A 15,132-nucleotide genomic window follows, 5' to 3' on the forward strand; every position below is an offset into this window, starting at 1 on the left:
AGATCGTCTGACGTCATAATTGCGACGGCGACAAGAACAACAACAACAAACATGAGGGAGGCAGGTCACCTCAGTATATTGGCCTCATCACTGTCCAGTAGAGGTGCAGAACATCTCAGATGCACCAGGGGAGAAACCGGGCGGGTGGATGCCCCCATAGGGCCGCATGAGTTGGACGCGGCTGCCGGTGGACACCTCGTCTCCACGCTGCCTGCGCTACGCCGCATAGGGTCACGTCACGGACAGTCAAAACCGATCTGAGTGTTTGGAGCGGTTCAGACTGAGACGCATCTGTCTAAAATGCGATTTGTAACTACCTCCCGAATGTGTTTTCGATCCGGTCTGCAAAAATCGGATTTCATGTGATTTGTGACTGTTCAGACTTCAAAAGAGCCATCCAGTTCCAATCGGAATGGGCTTCAAATCGGCTTTTGGCTGGCAGTCTGAACGAGGCCTAAGCAGGATGTGACACAGTACTTGACGCCACAACAACACGCGTCATTTCTAAAAGCCAGCGAAGTAGCAAGTAGACACAAGCGACAAAGAATATAAGGGTAAATGTTCCGCTATAATGCTGGAAAGATCAGTCCCAGCTCTTCACCTTAGGGATCATATCGATCCCGCAAAGGCAAAGTGATATTCTGCCCTTTCATCGTGCAGTCCGGCATCGCGGAACGAGGTGCACAGTAACATGCTGCAAAATCTGAACAGTAGTGTAAATGGGCTCTTTAGTATAAACCACCCTGACTCTCTCAATAAATCATCTTTCTTCTCCGCCTCACCTTGGCCTTCTCAAAGTCCAGATCCTTGCCGATGGTGGTGAGCAGCCTGCAGAGGCACTCCAGAGACTCCTCGTCATGGTTCTTCAGCAGCTTGACAACACAATCATGCATGATGGCCTCCGTCAGCATCTTTAGCTTGAAGAGCTCGCCAATGAACCTGATGTTGCCGATGGAGCGCCGCCTGGCCTTGTCCTTGGCTTCCTCCAGCTCCTCCTGAAGACGCTCGCGCTCTGTCGTCTGAGAGGAACCAAAGAAAACATTGATCAAATACATTATCTCCCCTGTACTAAAGATGCTTTGCAGGAAATCAGGTGTCACGCTTGAGTAATTGGTAGAGCTCGTACCGATGCAGCAGAGTCCAGCTCTTTCTGCTTCCTCTCAAACACCACGTCGTCCACCTTGTCTTTCTCAAACTCCTTCTGGCAGCGGTTTAGCAGCAGCTTGCGAAAGTTCACCGTGTTGTTGGGTTTGTCTGTCATCGGCACCTTGAGCTGCAAAGGATCAGCAGACATCACAGATACAGAAAAGACACATTAAGTGACAAAGACTTATTTTAAATGTAATTCTCAGGTTCACTCTTATCCAACGGGTCAATCTTTAGACCTTTATCCTCCAAGATTTCTTACATGCAGAGGTCAATTTATTGTTAAATTTAGTAGCACCAAATCATGGAATACCTTTTCCCATCTGGCAAAGAACTCTATCTCTATAACATGTATCAAAAGATGTCTAAAAGCAGTTTTAACCTCTGTTTTAATATTCTAATTCACACACAAATACACTTTTATATCATGTTCATATTTTGGTTTTTATATTGTTATTTTTGCTATTGTCATAACTTGTTGTTGATGTTATACATGTTTTTTCTTTTGTAAGTTTGTTATTTCTGTCTAATGACTTTGAAATTTTAGGTGGAGGCTTTAAAAATAAGCCCATCCGGGTTTTCTGCCTCTCCCTGCACTTTACACATTTATCTTTGTCAATTTATGTAATTCTAACTGTGCAAATAAATAAACAAACAAATAAACAAACTAATCCTTTGAAAAGATCAGCAATATACCCTGTTCCTACATAAGATGAAATTAGTTAATTGATTTAGATATTTTCATCTTTTGTTCTACATAAGCTTAAACCACTGACCTTTCTTTTTTTGACTATGTTGTTAAAAGTTTGTTTTGGTCTGACTCATAACTGATTATCATCCAAAATGAACATACTGTCATCTACTTACAACAGTATGATTTATTTAATGGATAGGACAGTTTCCTCTGAGTTTCCCAGTTGCATTTGATAGTTTTTCCTTAGAAAAACAAAATGTTCCTCCCACATTGTTGTTACCGGAGTTCCTCATTGCAGAAATGCATATTTAATGAATAGCGACCAACTTGAAAGAATGATTAAGACATGGTTCATATTTTACTTCCAACAAATTAAATTCCAAATAGTGTAACTGCAGCTAACATCTTACAATTTCTTCTTGCGAGTCATCAAAAAATGATAATGTTCACATTATATCATCACACTGTATTGAACTGTGTTGTGTTGCACAGCATTATGTTGCAATCAAGCAGAGATGAATCTAAACCATCGATCTGTTTGCTGCTGGAACTATTAGCGAGTTGTTGAGATGCAAATTGAATTGGTTTCATCTGGGAAGCAAACATGAAGAGTAAACTGCACAGTCAGTAGGTGGATTTTTAGAAAAGTTTGCGGTAGTACAACTCCTCTGAGAATAGTTAGAGGTATGATTATTCTTTCACTTCCTGCCCGTTTCTCTACTCGACACGCCGACCTGCTTACCGTGGCGAGGCAGCGGCACATGTTCCCGTAGGCCACCGAGAAGCTGGGCTCGTCGATGGCCTTCTCAAAGACCAGGTCGATGACTCCTTTGAGCCTCTCCTCCGTGTCGATGGTCAGGTCGGCCACCTGCTTCATCAGCTGGTTGAACTTCTGAGGCGTCAACTTGTTCAGGATGCTGCGTACCTTCTTGAAGAGCTCCTGAGAGAGAGAGAGAGAACAATCAATTAGTCATTTCATTTGATGTTTATCTTGGACACAATATAAGAATATGTCTCTGTTATATGGCTGCCGGTTAATGTTAGATACTATTTAAAGATTTTTTCTTGTTGTAGTTGTTTTTTTACTGAAGTAGATCAAATAATTTAATGAGTAATTAGAACTAAAATCTAATTTTGTGTTCTAATTTTTAAAGGATTGAGGCCTTTACACACTTTTTGTGTAAATTCAATATAGTTGTTCAAACTGTGTGGTGTGTGGTGAATAAGTAGCACAGTTTTTATACAGAGCAAGGTTGATTTTTTTTTACATTGCGTACAGGAAATAAAAGCAACAACCAATCATGTTGTGTTGTTTACTTATGACGATTATAAAACAACAACACGGAGGAACCAAAGGCCGAATTAAACTTCTCTTCTTTTTGACTTTGACAAATACGGCACATACCTGATCCACTCCTTACATTCTTACCTTTCACAATAAAAGCCTGGCATATACACTGTGTATACAGTCATGGAAAAAAGTATTAGACCACCATTGTTTTCTTCAGTTTCTTGTTAATTTTAATGCCTGGTACAATTTAAGAGCTGATATCTAGACATTTTCCATGGTTTCCTGGATATTAACCAAAATCATTATCAAGAAAACCATGGAAAATGTCTAGATATCAGCTCTTAAATTAAACTCTTATCAGCTAGTTTTGTTGTTATCATGAACAAGAAATTGAAGAAAACAAGGGTGGTCTAATAATTTTTTCCATGACTGTATACTGTGTATACGTTTTCTAAAAGGAACTCAAATTCACACCGAGCATTTTGTTAAAAAGAAACTTGGTAGCTGAGTCTACACAACAACTTAAACACATTACCAGACAGTTTTATTGAATAAGTTCTGCAACTGTCGAATTTGCATGGCTGCTAGTATGAATAGTTTTGATGTGAAATATTCACATTTTCGTGTTGTTTATTCATCGCTCCCCTGGAGTGTAAAGGCCTTTAGACCAAACGATTGTTTTAAACCTCCTCAATCAAGGGGACTTTCATTCAAAAGAGTCGGTTTCTGATGGAAAGCTCATCTATTATGTATTTATTTATCTATCAGTGCGTCTGTAGGCACCTGCGTATATATTTTTGGCCCTACCTGTGTATTTTGCCCCTCAGGATCCTCGGCAGGGACTTCGGCCCTCTTCATGCCGGGTTTCCAGGCATTCTCAGATTTTTTCAGCTGGATGTCATCATTGACCGACACGTTCATGATGATCTTCCTGGGTGGAGGCCGCCGCGACACGATGTTCATCAACTGTGGATGCAGCGAGAGAACACAGCAAGTCAGTAATATATATATCTCCTCCACAAAACATAAAACAAAGGTACGACACTTAAAATAACAAGGAACTGTCAGACTTTAGAGAGCCATGAGCAGAAAACTATTCTCTGCCAGAAAACTCCACTCATTACATTGTGAAATATATAAAATATGAAAATCTGCTCCCCATATCGGAAACACGATGGCGACGAGTGTAACGCTGAACTTGATGCTTCCAATGGGCCACAAACCAATGAAACGTCACGGTCACTACGTCCATTATTCATACAGTCTATGGTTTAATCAGCCACTGAGCATTTATAGACGTTGGCTGAAACAAACTGGAACAAAGATCTTCAAACTAGATCCCATTATCCTTCAACTATTAGGTAAAAGTTTAAAAGAAGTGAAACAAGCATCGATTTCATTTTTCCTGATTTAAAATCAGCAGGTTATCTGTTCAAGATGAGGAAAAATGGGGTGTTGAGAGGAAACGGAGAGTAGGAATTGGAGTGTTTGTGTGTTACTTTATGAATGTTTGCAAAAACTGTGTCTGTGTGTGTATGTGACTCACAGCAGCGCCTCGTCCTCCAGTCATCTGCCTGCCAAAATCTGCAAAGGCAGGTGTGAAGTCAGGTCCTCTGGAAATCACCCTGGAATCCGGCGCTCGGGATGGCAACTTGTTTTGGTTAATCTGCGTGACACACAACATACACAATGCACCAACATGCACACACACATAGGATGAGCTGAACAGCAGGGGGAGCAGTGGTCCCCTAATAATAGAGGCAATAGGGTAAAAAGAGTCAGCCTGGTGAGTGTGAGTGTGTGTGTGTGTGTGTGTGTGTGCGTGTGTGTGTGTGTGTGTCTGAACTCAGTGGTCCCTTAAAGGTGACCCGTTGTAAACGACAGTCATACCACATTAACGGCGTTTAGTTTATGTATTTTCAGTGTAGTGGTGATAAATTATGCTTGCCGGGATCAGTGGGTTGTTCTGTGAGAGAAGTCAGAACCAGATGTGGAGAGGAAGGAAGGAAGGAACGCAGGAGAGGAGAAAGAGAGAGACAGAGAGAGAGAGAGAGAGAGAGAGAGAGAGAGAGATAGTTGTGGGGGAGGAGAGAAGAACAAATCCAGCTCTTTGTCTTTCAGCTGTCCTTGACTTCCTCTCCACTCATTCCCACTGAGATTTCACTTTCTCCCTCAGAGAAAATGAGACTTTAGGATCGTACATTGCCGGTCTGCTTGTTCTTTTTTGGAGAGGTGGGGGAGGGGCATGTACTCTTAACACGAGCCAAGTGTGACATAATAGCAATGTGATTTTAATCAAAACAGCATTTCAGCGGGCCATATGCTCCACCCAGACGTATGTGTGGATCAGAGGAACCAACCAAACTCTGTGAGCCGTTTCTTTGATCAACAGCTCATGATCTGACAAAGTCCTGTCTAAAACAATGTCTGCTGCTACGAGGTAATGATGAAGAACCCTGTTTCATGAAGTTTATTCAGAACTAGGGCTTCAACCAACGACTGCTTCCATTATTGATTTATATAATACATCATTTATTAGTTTAACCGTTTGGTCTTTAAAACCTCAGAAAATCATGAATTATTTCCCAGGGCCCGAGGTGAGATTTTCCAACTCACAGTCAAATAACCTAATGACACTGAATTTACAATGATATAACCAGAGAAAAAACTGAAAAAATCTTTATATCTAAAAAAAAGTGTTAATCTTGGCAGCTATTTTATAGTTTTAAGATGAAATGCTTATTAGGTTCAGCCACATTTTAGTCCTGTTTATCTTTCATAGTTTAAGTCTAGTGAGAAGTAATTACATTTTAGTCAAAATCTTCTGTTTACATTTAAACATACAGGTGCATCTCAATAAATTAGAATATCAGAAAAAAAAAAATGTGTTTATGTCAGTAATTCAAAAAGTAGAATTAACACATTATATACATCCTTTACACACATATTCATTTATTTAATTTCTTCTAATTATATTGATTATGGCTTACATTTAATAAAGACCTAAAATTCAATCAAAAAAATCGAATATTACAAAAGACCAATTTTAAAAAGTATGCTTAATATGGAAATGGTGACTTCTGAAAAGTATGTCATCTAAATGACTCAATACTTGGAAATTACTTTTCCATCATATTCTAATGTATTGAGATGCACCTTTAATTGTCAAAATTACACTTTAGTCTCATGTCAAATGTTTTTGTTAGCTTTTATAATGTTTAGTCGGTGTCATCATTTCAGCCAATCTGGTCCAGTCAAAACCAGAAATTTTGTCCCTTTAGTCTAACTTATTTCACATAAGACTGTTATTATGTTATTATTATCCAAGGAAGAGCACCGGTTGAATATTAAGTTACTCCGAGTCTCCTGACTGTGATCATTTGTGACACACAGGTCTACTGCACATATGCAGTTAATACGTTATGAGAGCCAACATGCAAAAATATGCATTAATGAAGCTCCCAAATCCTCCCCGCAAACTTTATGCAATATAGTATCACAACTGTCAAGATTGTGACACAGAGATGGACTGAGTGCTGCTGGGTTGTAACTGTGTGCATGTGAGAGAGAGAAAGAGGGAAAGAGAGGATGGAAGGTGATGAAAATAAAGAGATTTTGGTAAAGTTTGTATTTTTTAAAACTACACATAGATGTGTGTTGATGTTGTCAGTGCCGTCTCATAATCATCGAAAGGGGGAAAAAAGGTTACTGGGCAACAGATTTAGTCATATTTTTCTATAAAAAAATTAACACTGTAGAAGCCAAAACCACAGAATGGCCCTCATTTATCAAACGGACATATGACAGAAAGTGAGTGTAAAGTGGGCGTACGATAATTTCTATGCAAGGCTCGGCATTTATCAATTTGGATATTATATAGGCTATTCGGTGTTTTCAGGCGAAATATTCCAACCTCACCGGGAGTTGAATGGTCCAATGCTACTCTGCTGACAGCACCACTAATTTCCTTCTTTTCACTTTTTATGCTGCGAAACAAAATCAGTTTGTTCTGTTGCAGCTGTTGGACGTCAGCATTTCACTTTCTGACTGAGAAACTTACTTTAAAACATTGTTTACCTCCTTCAAGCAAAAGGCTGTGAACTTTAAGTCCGTGCTACAAATGTAAAATATTCACCAAACTTGTTTGAGTTTATAACTATAAGTACTTTTATTTCATAAAGCTCCGTCGCTGTGTATTTCTGTAAAATGTATATTTCGCTCCTGTTGTTATTAGTAACGGTGCACTTTGCTAATAAAGGTGAGTAAAAAATAAAGAAAAGGGGAAAAAAATCCTCCTTTTATCCGTATTGCATCCGTCAGTGTCATAATCTTCAGGGCGTGACATTCAAATGAGGCTTGTTTTCAGCCGCTACGTTTATCAACAGCTGATCATTCTCACGCTGTGATTGGCGGGATACGATCGTTGAACCCTGTCCTAAGACGAAATATACGCTCAGATCTGCGCTTGTTTCTACGCTCGCTTGATAAATGAGGGCCATAGTACTTTTCATAATCGAGCTAATTGAGTATTCTGTCAACCAACCGCTTATTTCAGCTCCGTTCAAAACAAAACAAACATATGCATATTTATTTATAGGGCAAAGAAAATGTATTAGCCACATTTAAAGCTAGGACCTCCTGAAGGAAACAGACTGTACAGATCATTTTTAAAACAAACATCATTTGGCACTTGGACGTTGGGGTCTGAGAACTGATGGAGGGAACTGACTGACTCACCTTATCCAGCACCACGTCACTGATGGGCGGGAGACCCTCAGGCTTCTGTACGCAGGCGGGCATGAACTGGAAGCCCAACAGGAAGTCCCTGTCATACTGACGCTTCCCGCTGGACTCGGCCAGGTCTGGACCACCAAGCAGGATTTCAGAGTAAAAGAGCAAAAAATAATGAGCAAAATTCATAAACTGGGAACTCCTGAAGGCAGAAACAGTCAGTGTTCTTCTCTTTTCACAAAACTTAGCGCACTAGTTAATTTTGTTTTTTTAACGAGTTGCTTCAGTTTTCCATTTTTTAAAAAACGTGAGCATGTCAATTAATTCATTAATTAACACTCGAGACAGTTATGCTTAAAATTTTAATGTCAACACACATAAGTCATTGCTAAAACTACTGTATTTTTACATAAAGCTTTAATTTTAAGTTTTTATTTTATTTTGCACAATAACAAGATAAAAAAAAGAAAAGGATAAAGAAATAACAAAAGGAAGGTGTAAGGTAGAGGCAAGAAACCCAAAAGGGCCTCTACCTATATTAAAATTCACAAGTCAAATTAAGAACAAGTAACTATGAAATAGAAAAAAAAAATTACCATAAAAATAAAGCAAAATTATTATAACAAGTAAAATAATACAAAAGTGTAGAAATGTGTGTGTGTAAACTGCTAAATTGCTCTTGTATGAGTTAAGAGAGGAAAACTGTATTAACTATTAAATTGATCAATCCAGAGTATTGTTCCTCTGTATGTTAAGGAGAACTGACTGACGGTAGTAGATAGTGAGGAGGTGAAATCTGGTCAGTTGTCTAGTATTGTACTGATGTAATTGTGAGTTGACATGGAAATATTCACTGAAAGCTTTAGGAATGGAATTTCAACTATGCATATACTTCAAGATAAAATTGCATATTTGGTATATATTGACCTGAAAAACTTTCATTATCTTGACTTTTTGGTAAAGGGGAGCAGAAGGATCTAGTTGTTTTGAAAATGTGGCAGTTCTAAAAAAATATTTTCTGAACGAGATAAATACTTTGGAGAGTGGAGGCATATGTACTGGCCCAAACAATGTTGCAGTCTATAAGGTGTGGATGAATCAAGCTATAATATCAGGTAAGTAGACAGTTCTGATTAACCAGGTCACAAATTTTCCTGATGACACCAGGTGATCTGGTAACTTTACCACATATTAGGTTGATGTGCTCTTTCCAACTTAATCTCTCATCAACCAGTACTCCTAAAAAAAATTGTGGAGGTAACCTGGGAAATTTTTGTTCAATAATTTGAGCATCTTTCCACATAACTGGGCCCTTCTCACCTTCCATGTCCTGCGGGGCCCCTGTGGAGCTCTCCTTGTCTCCAGGTGTAGCTCCGCTGTCGCTGCTCTCCGTCTCTGAAGTGTGACCCGCCCCGTTCCTCATGGGCTCCATATCGGCCTCGCCGTTCTCCTCCGGGGCGGCGGGCTTCCCATCAGCCTCGGGGCTGCTTGCAGCAGCTGGAGCCGGGCTGGAGGTGAGGGCCGATGGTACAGGCCCCGGGCTGCTGCTCTGAGGAACCGACGGCAGGGCCTGGTCAACAGCAGGCTGATCTACCGGCCGGGGCTCGTCCTGTGTGGAGGCAAGGTTCATTTTTCAGAAGCCTGTTTATTTGTCAGCAAGAATTATGTCCTGCTTTATTATCATTTAGGAAGACAATAAATTCTTAACAGCTTAATGGTTGCTGTCGTTTAGCTCCCACTAAGTGTCTTGTGGGGGATTTAAAAGGAAAAAAATGATCGGAGAGTTCTTCATATTTAGAAACTAGTAGCAACCATCTTTAACTGTCCTACAGAGGTCGTCTGCAGACAGGGTGAAATGGATAGGCACATAAAGAAAGGACATACAGGTGCATCTCAATACATTTGAATATAATGTAAAAGTCAATTTCCAGTCGTTCAAGTCAAACAGTCCCAACCAAGTATTGAGTCATATAGATGGACATACTTTTCAGAGGCCAACATTTCCATATTAAACATACTTTTTAAAATTGTCTTTTGAAATATTCAAATTTTTTGAGACCCTGAATTTTAGGTCTTCATAAAATGTAAGCCATAATTATAATTAGAAGAAATTAAATACATTAAGACATGAAATGCTTAATTCTGTGTCTAATGGATCTATAAAATGTGTTATTTCCACTATTTGAACTGAATTACTGCCATAAATAAACTTTCCTATGATATTCCAATTTATTGAGATGCACCTGTAAATACAGGAGTAGAAAATGAGTGATGAATGAATAAAAGCAGAGTGAAGGTCAGGGGACTCAGACATGATGAAATAGAGAAAGGGCAGGATGGGTCAGGTACAAACAAAAGACAGAACAGACGGACACGTAGGAGAACAACAGGCTTGCTGCAGCAGGCAGCGCCACACAGAGCTGATGGTGGCTCATCTTCTCCACATCCTGATAATAATATCTTATTAATATCTGTCATACTGTCAATATCTGAAATATTATCTGGATATGCAACACCATTAACAAACAGTAAAAACAATGTCTTTTTAAGATTTTCAATCTCACTGAGGCACTATAATTTCTTTGTCTGGATAAAAATAAATAACAACTTCAAATGGCTGCACTAAATTTGGTCTCCAAGAGAAATAACCGTGTCAGTGAGGTAATACTTTAAACCAGCTTCACTGTGCAAGTGCAGCCAAATTTTGTTCTATATAAATTAAACTTATGAGACTTTTATAACCTTCTCATTAGTCACACTGAGTCTGAATTCAGCTCTAATTCTCTAAGATACTGTATTTAAATAGGGGTGGTTATGTTTACTTTTTGTAATCTGTGTATTTGGGGTGCACTTTGGTTTTTCTGCATGGAATAAAATTCCATTATTACTCATTAGGCGTTGAAGGACTGAACGGTTTTGGGGACTTCCTGAGAACGACTTACAACCCCAATTCAAAAAACAAGTTGGGAGACTGTAAAACATAAATAAAACAGAATGCACCACATTCAGAATCCAGAGTGGATATTTACAAAAGTGATTACAGTTTTAACATAAAATATTAAATTCATCATTTGTGTTTGCACAACATTTTTAAAAAAAAATCTTTATTCTATTTCTTTTATATCATTCTATTCTATTATTCTGGTTTTACCCTGTATTTGTGTTGCTGCAACACCTGAATGTCTCCAATGGGGGATCAATAAAGGAATATTTTGTCTTACCTTATCTTATAAGCAAATTATCGCATTACATTTAATTTACATTGGAGACAACTTCGCAACTTTTCAGGTTTCGGTTTTGTACCTTTAAGGGCTCTTTTTCTGTTTGCATTTGCACAGGCAAAAGAAACAATGTAATGATGAAAACCGGTCTTTTTACTTTGACGAATCAAATCAATTCTATAAAGCCTGGATTTCTCTGTTGGTCCATTTCCTGCACTTTTTTTCAGCTGTTTGCCATTTGTGTTGTCTGTCGTTTAAGCGACTAATGGGTTATTAAAAATGGGAATTGCCAGTGCTGCTTTGGCTATGTTCAACCAATCACCATTCACCGTCTACACTCTGGGAAAGAACCTACCCTGACAAAGTATCCAAAAAAATCCTGAAATCGGTGTTGTAAGAACTACAATCATTCCTAGTTCTTGCAGCGCAGACACAGTAAAAGAAAATGTAAAAGTTCCTCTGGTTTGAAAACGCCAGTAGTGCTTATTCAATGCAGCCTAAAAGAAGCCATTAAAAAGTCTGTGGCACCAGTTTTTGGTGGTGTGATTGTGTGTAATTCTCCCACAGCTACGGGCCCAGAACAAAACAATAAAGGAGAGGAAACGAGAGCTGGAGAGAGCTGATTTTACATACAGTGGGCTGGGTGGGCAATGAAGATGATGGATAACTCCTCGCTGTCGTTCTCGAACGATAACAACACCCCAAAGTCATTTATGTCTGCTTCCCCCACCACACATGTGGAAACATTTTCCACTTGAACTATTGCCCACATTGTGCCGTGCCTTTTCTCTCTCTCTCTCTCTCTCTCTCTCCTGGTTTATTCCAGTTTGCTTCTCCTGCATGGCGAGCAGGTCTGGGCCTCTTTTCTTACCTCATCCTCCTTTTGAGGTGCGTCTCCAGCTGAGATCCCTTCATTTGGTTTCCTCCAGGTCTTTGGTATAGCAGAAGCAGTCTGATTAACTGAAATACAAATACAGGAGACATACAGTCATCAAACAAAACTACCACAATGAATTTAAAGTTGAAAGTGTGTTTAAAACGCAATGATGTGCACAAGAACCGACAAAATATTTTCATCTGTATAAGGAAATCTGTTAGAGACATTCAGAGCTGCAGGATTTGTCGTTTCAGCAATAATATTGGGGTGTGCAGGGCAAACAGGTGACAAATGCTGTTTATACTGCAATGCTAGAGATCAAACCTTTACATGCTCTGACACTGGATGGTGAAGGAGAACAACTGCTTTAATTGAATATAACATGCTTTAGGTCACTATGGATGCTCCCCTTTATGTCCTGTTTAAACAGCTGTGCAGCTCTACAGACAGAAAGTCAATAGTGCTCCATACAGACGCTGCTGATGCACAGATCTGAGAGTCACATGTCGCTCTGCAGAAGACTCATCTGTGACATGTATGTGACCAGGCAGGGCTCCAGACTGCCCCTAAGTTGTCGCTTTTTGCCCCTAAAATTTGAGACAGCAGGAGTAATTTTGTCATCTACTCGCGCATGTGCGACCACTAAATATGCTGATTTTTTTATTATTATTGTAACAGAGTTTCCTGGGTGTTTAACTGAACGCAGCTAATAAAACAATAAATGGACAGGAATTGAGGCAATATATTCAGCTCGGTTCAGCGGCAACCACTCTTTTAACCATCGCAACAACAGCATTGCCTTACGACGGAACTCCGCCAACCCCAGCTCTACGGCAACTCTGGAGGAACACCATACTTCACATACAGGAAGACATGGCTAAGACAAAACAGTATGTTACATTATTAAATATTTTTTGTTGCTGACAAACTTCTGCTCATTGTAGTTTCTGCGTTAATTGTCAAACTATTTATTAGTAATATGTGAATATTTACTTTGCAAGTGTGCGCCCCTAAATTTTCTGCTTGCGCCCCTAAATTTTAAGTTGGGGCCACTGTGCTCCTAGTAAAAAAATGTTAGTCTGGAGCCCTGCCAGGGTGCATTCAGTCACTCCAGACTTTGTCAAAAAAAAAAAAAAACTACTCCCACTTGTTAGCCATTATTTTGTTTTCAAGGCAAAAACAAAACACCAAAATGTGAAAATAATCTTCCAGGGCATTTAAAAAGGTGTGCTCACAAGACCCCTTAGTGAATTTAATACCTTAAAAAATAAAAGGAGTGTATTAATAAAAAAGCCTCTCATTTTTTGTCTGGACTGCCTCCAAAACAAAACACCCAGTCCAAAGTGTCATCACTCCGTTGTTGCAGGTGAGAACACTTTTGTTACACGAACAAATGATCCAGAACATAAATGTTGTAGCTGAAATAAAAACCAGATACATTACCTGTAGTGGGACTCTTCCTGGTGAGTGCTTGTTGCTGGGACTCTGTTTTGCTGTCAGTAATGCCTCCATGTGCCTCTGTCCCCACTCTGGAGACGAAGTCTTTAGTGTCTAAGGACTTGCTCAGCTCGTTGGCCTCTGTCGTGGCCTGCACTAGAGGCGGAAGGCCGGGCGGGAGCATAACTGGCAAAGCTGGGGCGGGGCTTGAGGTCAGGGTCACAGGCACCACAGCCACAGGTGCCATAGGAGCGAGCGCAGCAGCAACGGGCAACTCTGGCCTCACGTCAGAGGGCAGAGTGTCAGAGGAGGAGGCCTCTCTGTAAGCAGGAGCAGAGGCCTGGGGCTGGAGTGCAGCTGAAGACAGGAGAGACGGCTCGTGAGCCAGGGTGTCCAGCTCAGTCCCAGAGTCTGCAAGGCCGTTCAAAGCCTTGGGAGTCGGTGCTGGCGAGGCGGCCAGAGTTCGTGGGGCGTCTGAGAGAGGCATGTCTGTGTTGGGAGTCTGAGGTGGCGCCAAAGAGGGCTTATGCTCCCCGACCGAGGAGGAGGAGGGAGACGAGGCTGAGGCAGTGGACTCCCTGGCTGAGGGACGTTCACTGTTGTTGGCCACTGAAGCTGGGAGAGTGACGGGAGCGGTCATGGAGACCGGGAAGGGAGGCTCTGGTTCAACAGTAGAAGAGGGCTCAGTTACAGGAGCTTTGGCCTCAAGTCTCTCTACAGGGGCTTCAGGTTGCACAAGCCCAGGCGAGGAAGACTTCTGGACGACTGGCTCCAGTTTTGGCGTTTCATCTGGAAGAAGAGAAGTTCCGATAAAAACATAATTTAATCATCAAAAGGTGATATTTGCATCATTTACTGCACTTAACAGTTCCTTTAAACGCGCAATATGCACTTTTCTCTCAATCAAAACAATAACAAAAGACAGAGCAATGCTGTGACTTCAGTCAGGTTCTCCTGGTTAGAAATTCCTCAGTGTTCATTGTTCAGGAGGTTTTTACCAAGAGGTCTCCTCCTCTCCAAAATAAACAAATCAGTGTTTCTCCGGCACATCGGCAGAGAGGCTGTTAGCCAAACTGCTAATGTTTGCTCAGCTCGTTTCTTTGATAACTTAAGATCCTGACTTTCAGGAGGTTTTCACCAGGAGCCACATTATCCATCTCATCCTCTCCGAAACAGTTAGACCAAATGATTTGAAATAGGCAAAAACACTGAATAAAGCACTTTTTACATCAAGAATCTGTGTTTCTTCGATGCTGTTCAGCATGCCAGCAGAAGGGCGAGAGCTGAGCTACAGCAAACGTTTGCTGAGTTTGTTTCTCTGATGGCTTAAGATCCAGACGTCCACTGACTAAAATACTTCACCCGGCTAAAAATGATAAAAAAATATGGCTTAAAACTGGATAAAAAGTTAATTTATGACAAATTCTGGTTGACAACCATGGTGCTGTCACTGATTTAAGTCACAGATTTCTCTAGGTTAGAAAATTGGGATACTTGCACACAACTGAATAAATATATAACAGTTTTTAGTTGTTTTTAAACATTTTGTTTTTTTGCATTATATTTGATATTATACTTTTAAACAGATGATGTGTGTATAAACTAGGGCTGTGCGATATATCGATATGAAAAAATATATTGATATGTTTTTAAATGTGATTTGGAATTAGACCATATCGCATATATAGTTTAAATAAAATTATTTCTTTTATATATAAATGCTGCCCTTACTAGG

The 15,132-nt window shown here is 40.1% G+C and overlaps 1 protein-coding gene across 4 annotated transcripts in view; it reads right to left on the reverse strand.

Moving 5' to 3' along the window:
• LOC131964952 (eukaryotic translation initiation factor 4 gamma 3-like) overlaps positions 1–15,132 on the reverse strand; it is a 72,613-nt gene that overhangs the window by 20,763 nt on the left and 36,718 nt on the right. For all 4 annotated transcript variants that reach the window (XM_059328464.1, XM_059328466.1, XM_059328465.1 and 1 more), the window contains 9 exons: positions 13,404–14,186; positions 11,955–12,043; positions 9,183–9,471; positions 7,869–7,993; positions 4,678–4,797; positions 3,939–4,097; positions 2,583–2,780; positions 1,127–1,273; positions 783–1,019 (listed from right to left, as the gene is read on the reverse strand). In XM_059328464.1, the coding sequence (XP_059184447.1) occupies positions 783–1,019; positions 1,127–1,273; positions 2,583–2,780; positions 3,939–4,097; positions 4,678–4,797; positions 7,869–7,993; positions 9,183–9,471; positions 11,955–12,043; positions 13,404–14,186 (2,147 nt within the window). The remainder of the gene's footprint in view (positions 1–782; positions 1,020–1,126; positions 1,274–2,582; positions 2,781–3,938; positions 4,098–4,677; positions 4,798–7,868; positions 7,994–9,182; positions 9,472–11,954; positions 12,044–13,403; positions 14,187–15,132) is intronic.

Source organism: Centropristis striata, chromosome 3, assembly GCF_030273125.1.
Source record: "Centropristis striata isolate RG_2023a ecotype Rhode Island chromosome 3, C.striata_1.0, whole genome shotgun sequence".
Classification (NCBI taxonomy): Eukaryota; Metazoa; Chordata; class Actinopteri; order Perciformes; family Serranidae; genus Centropristis; species Centropristis striata.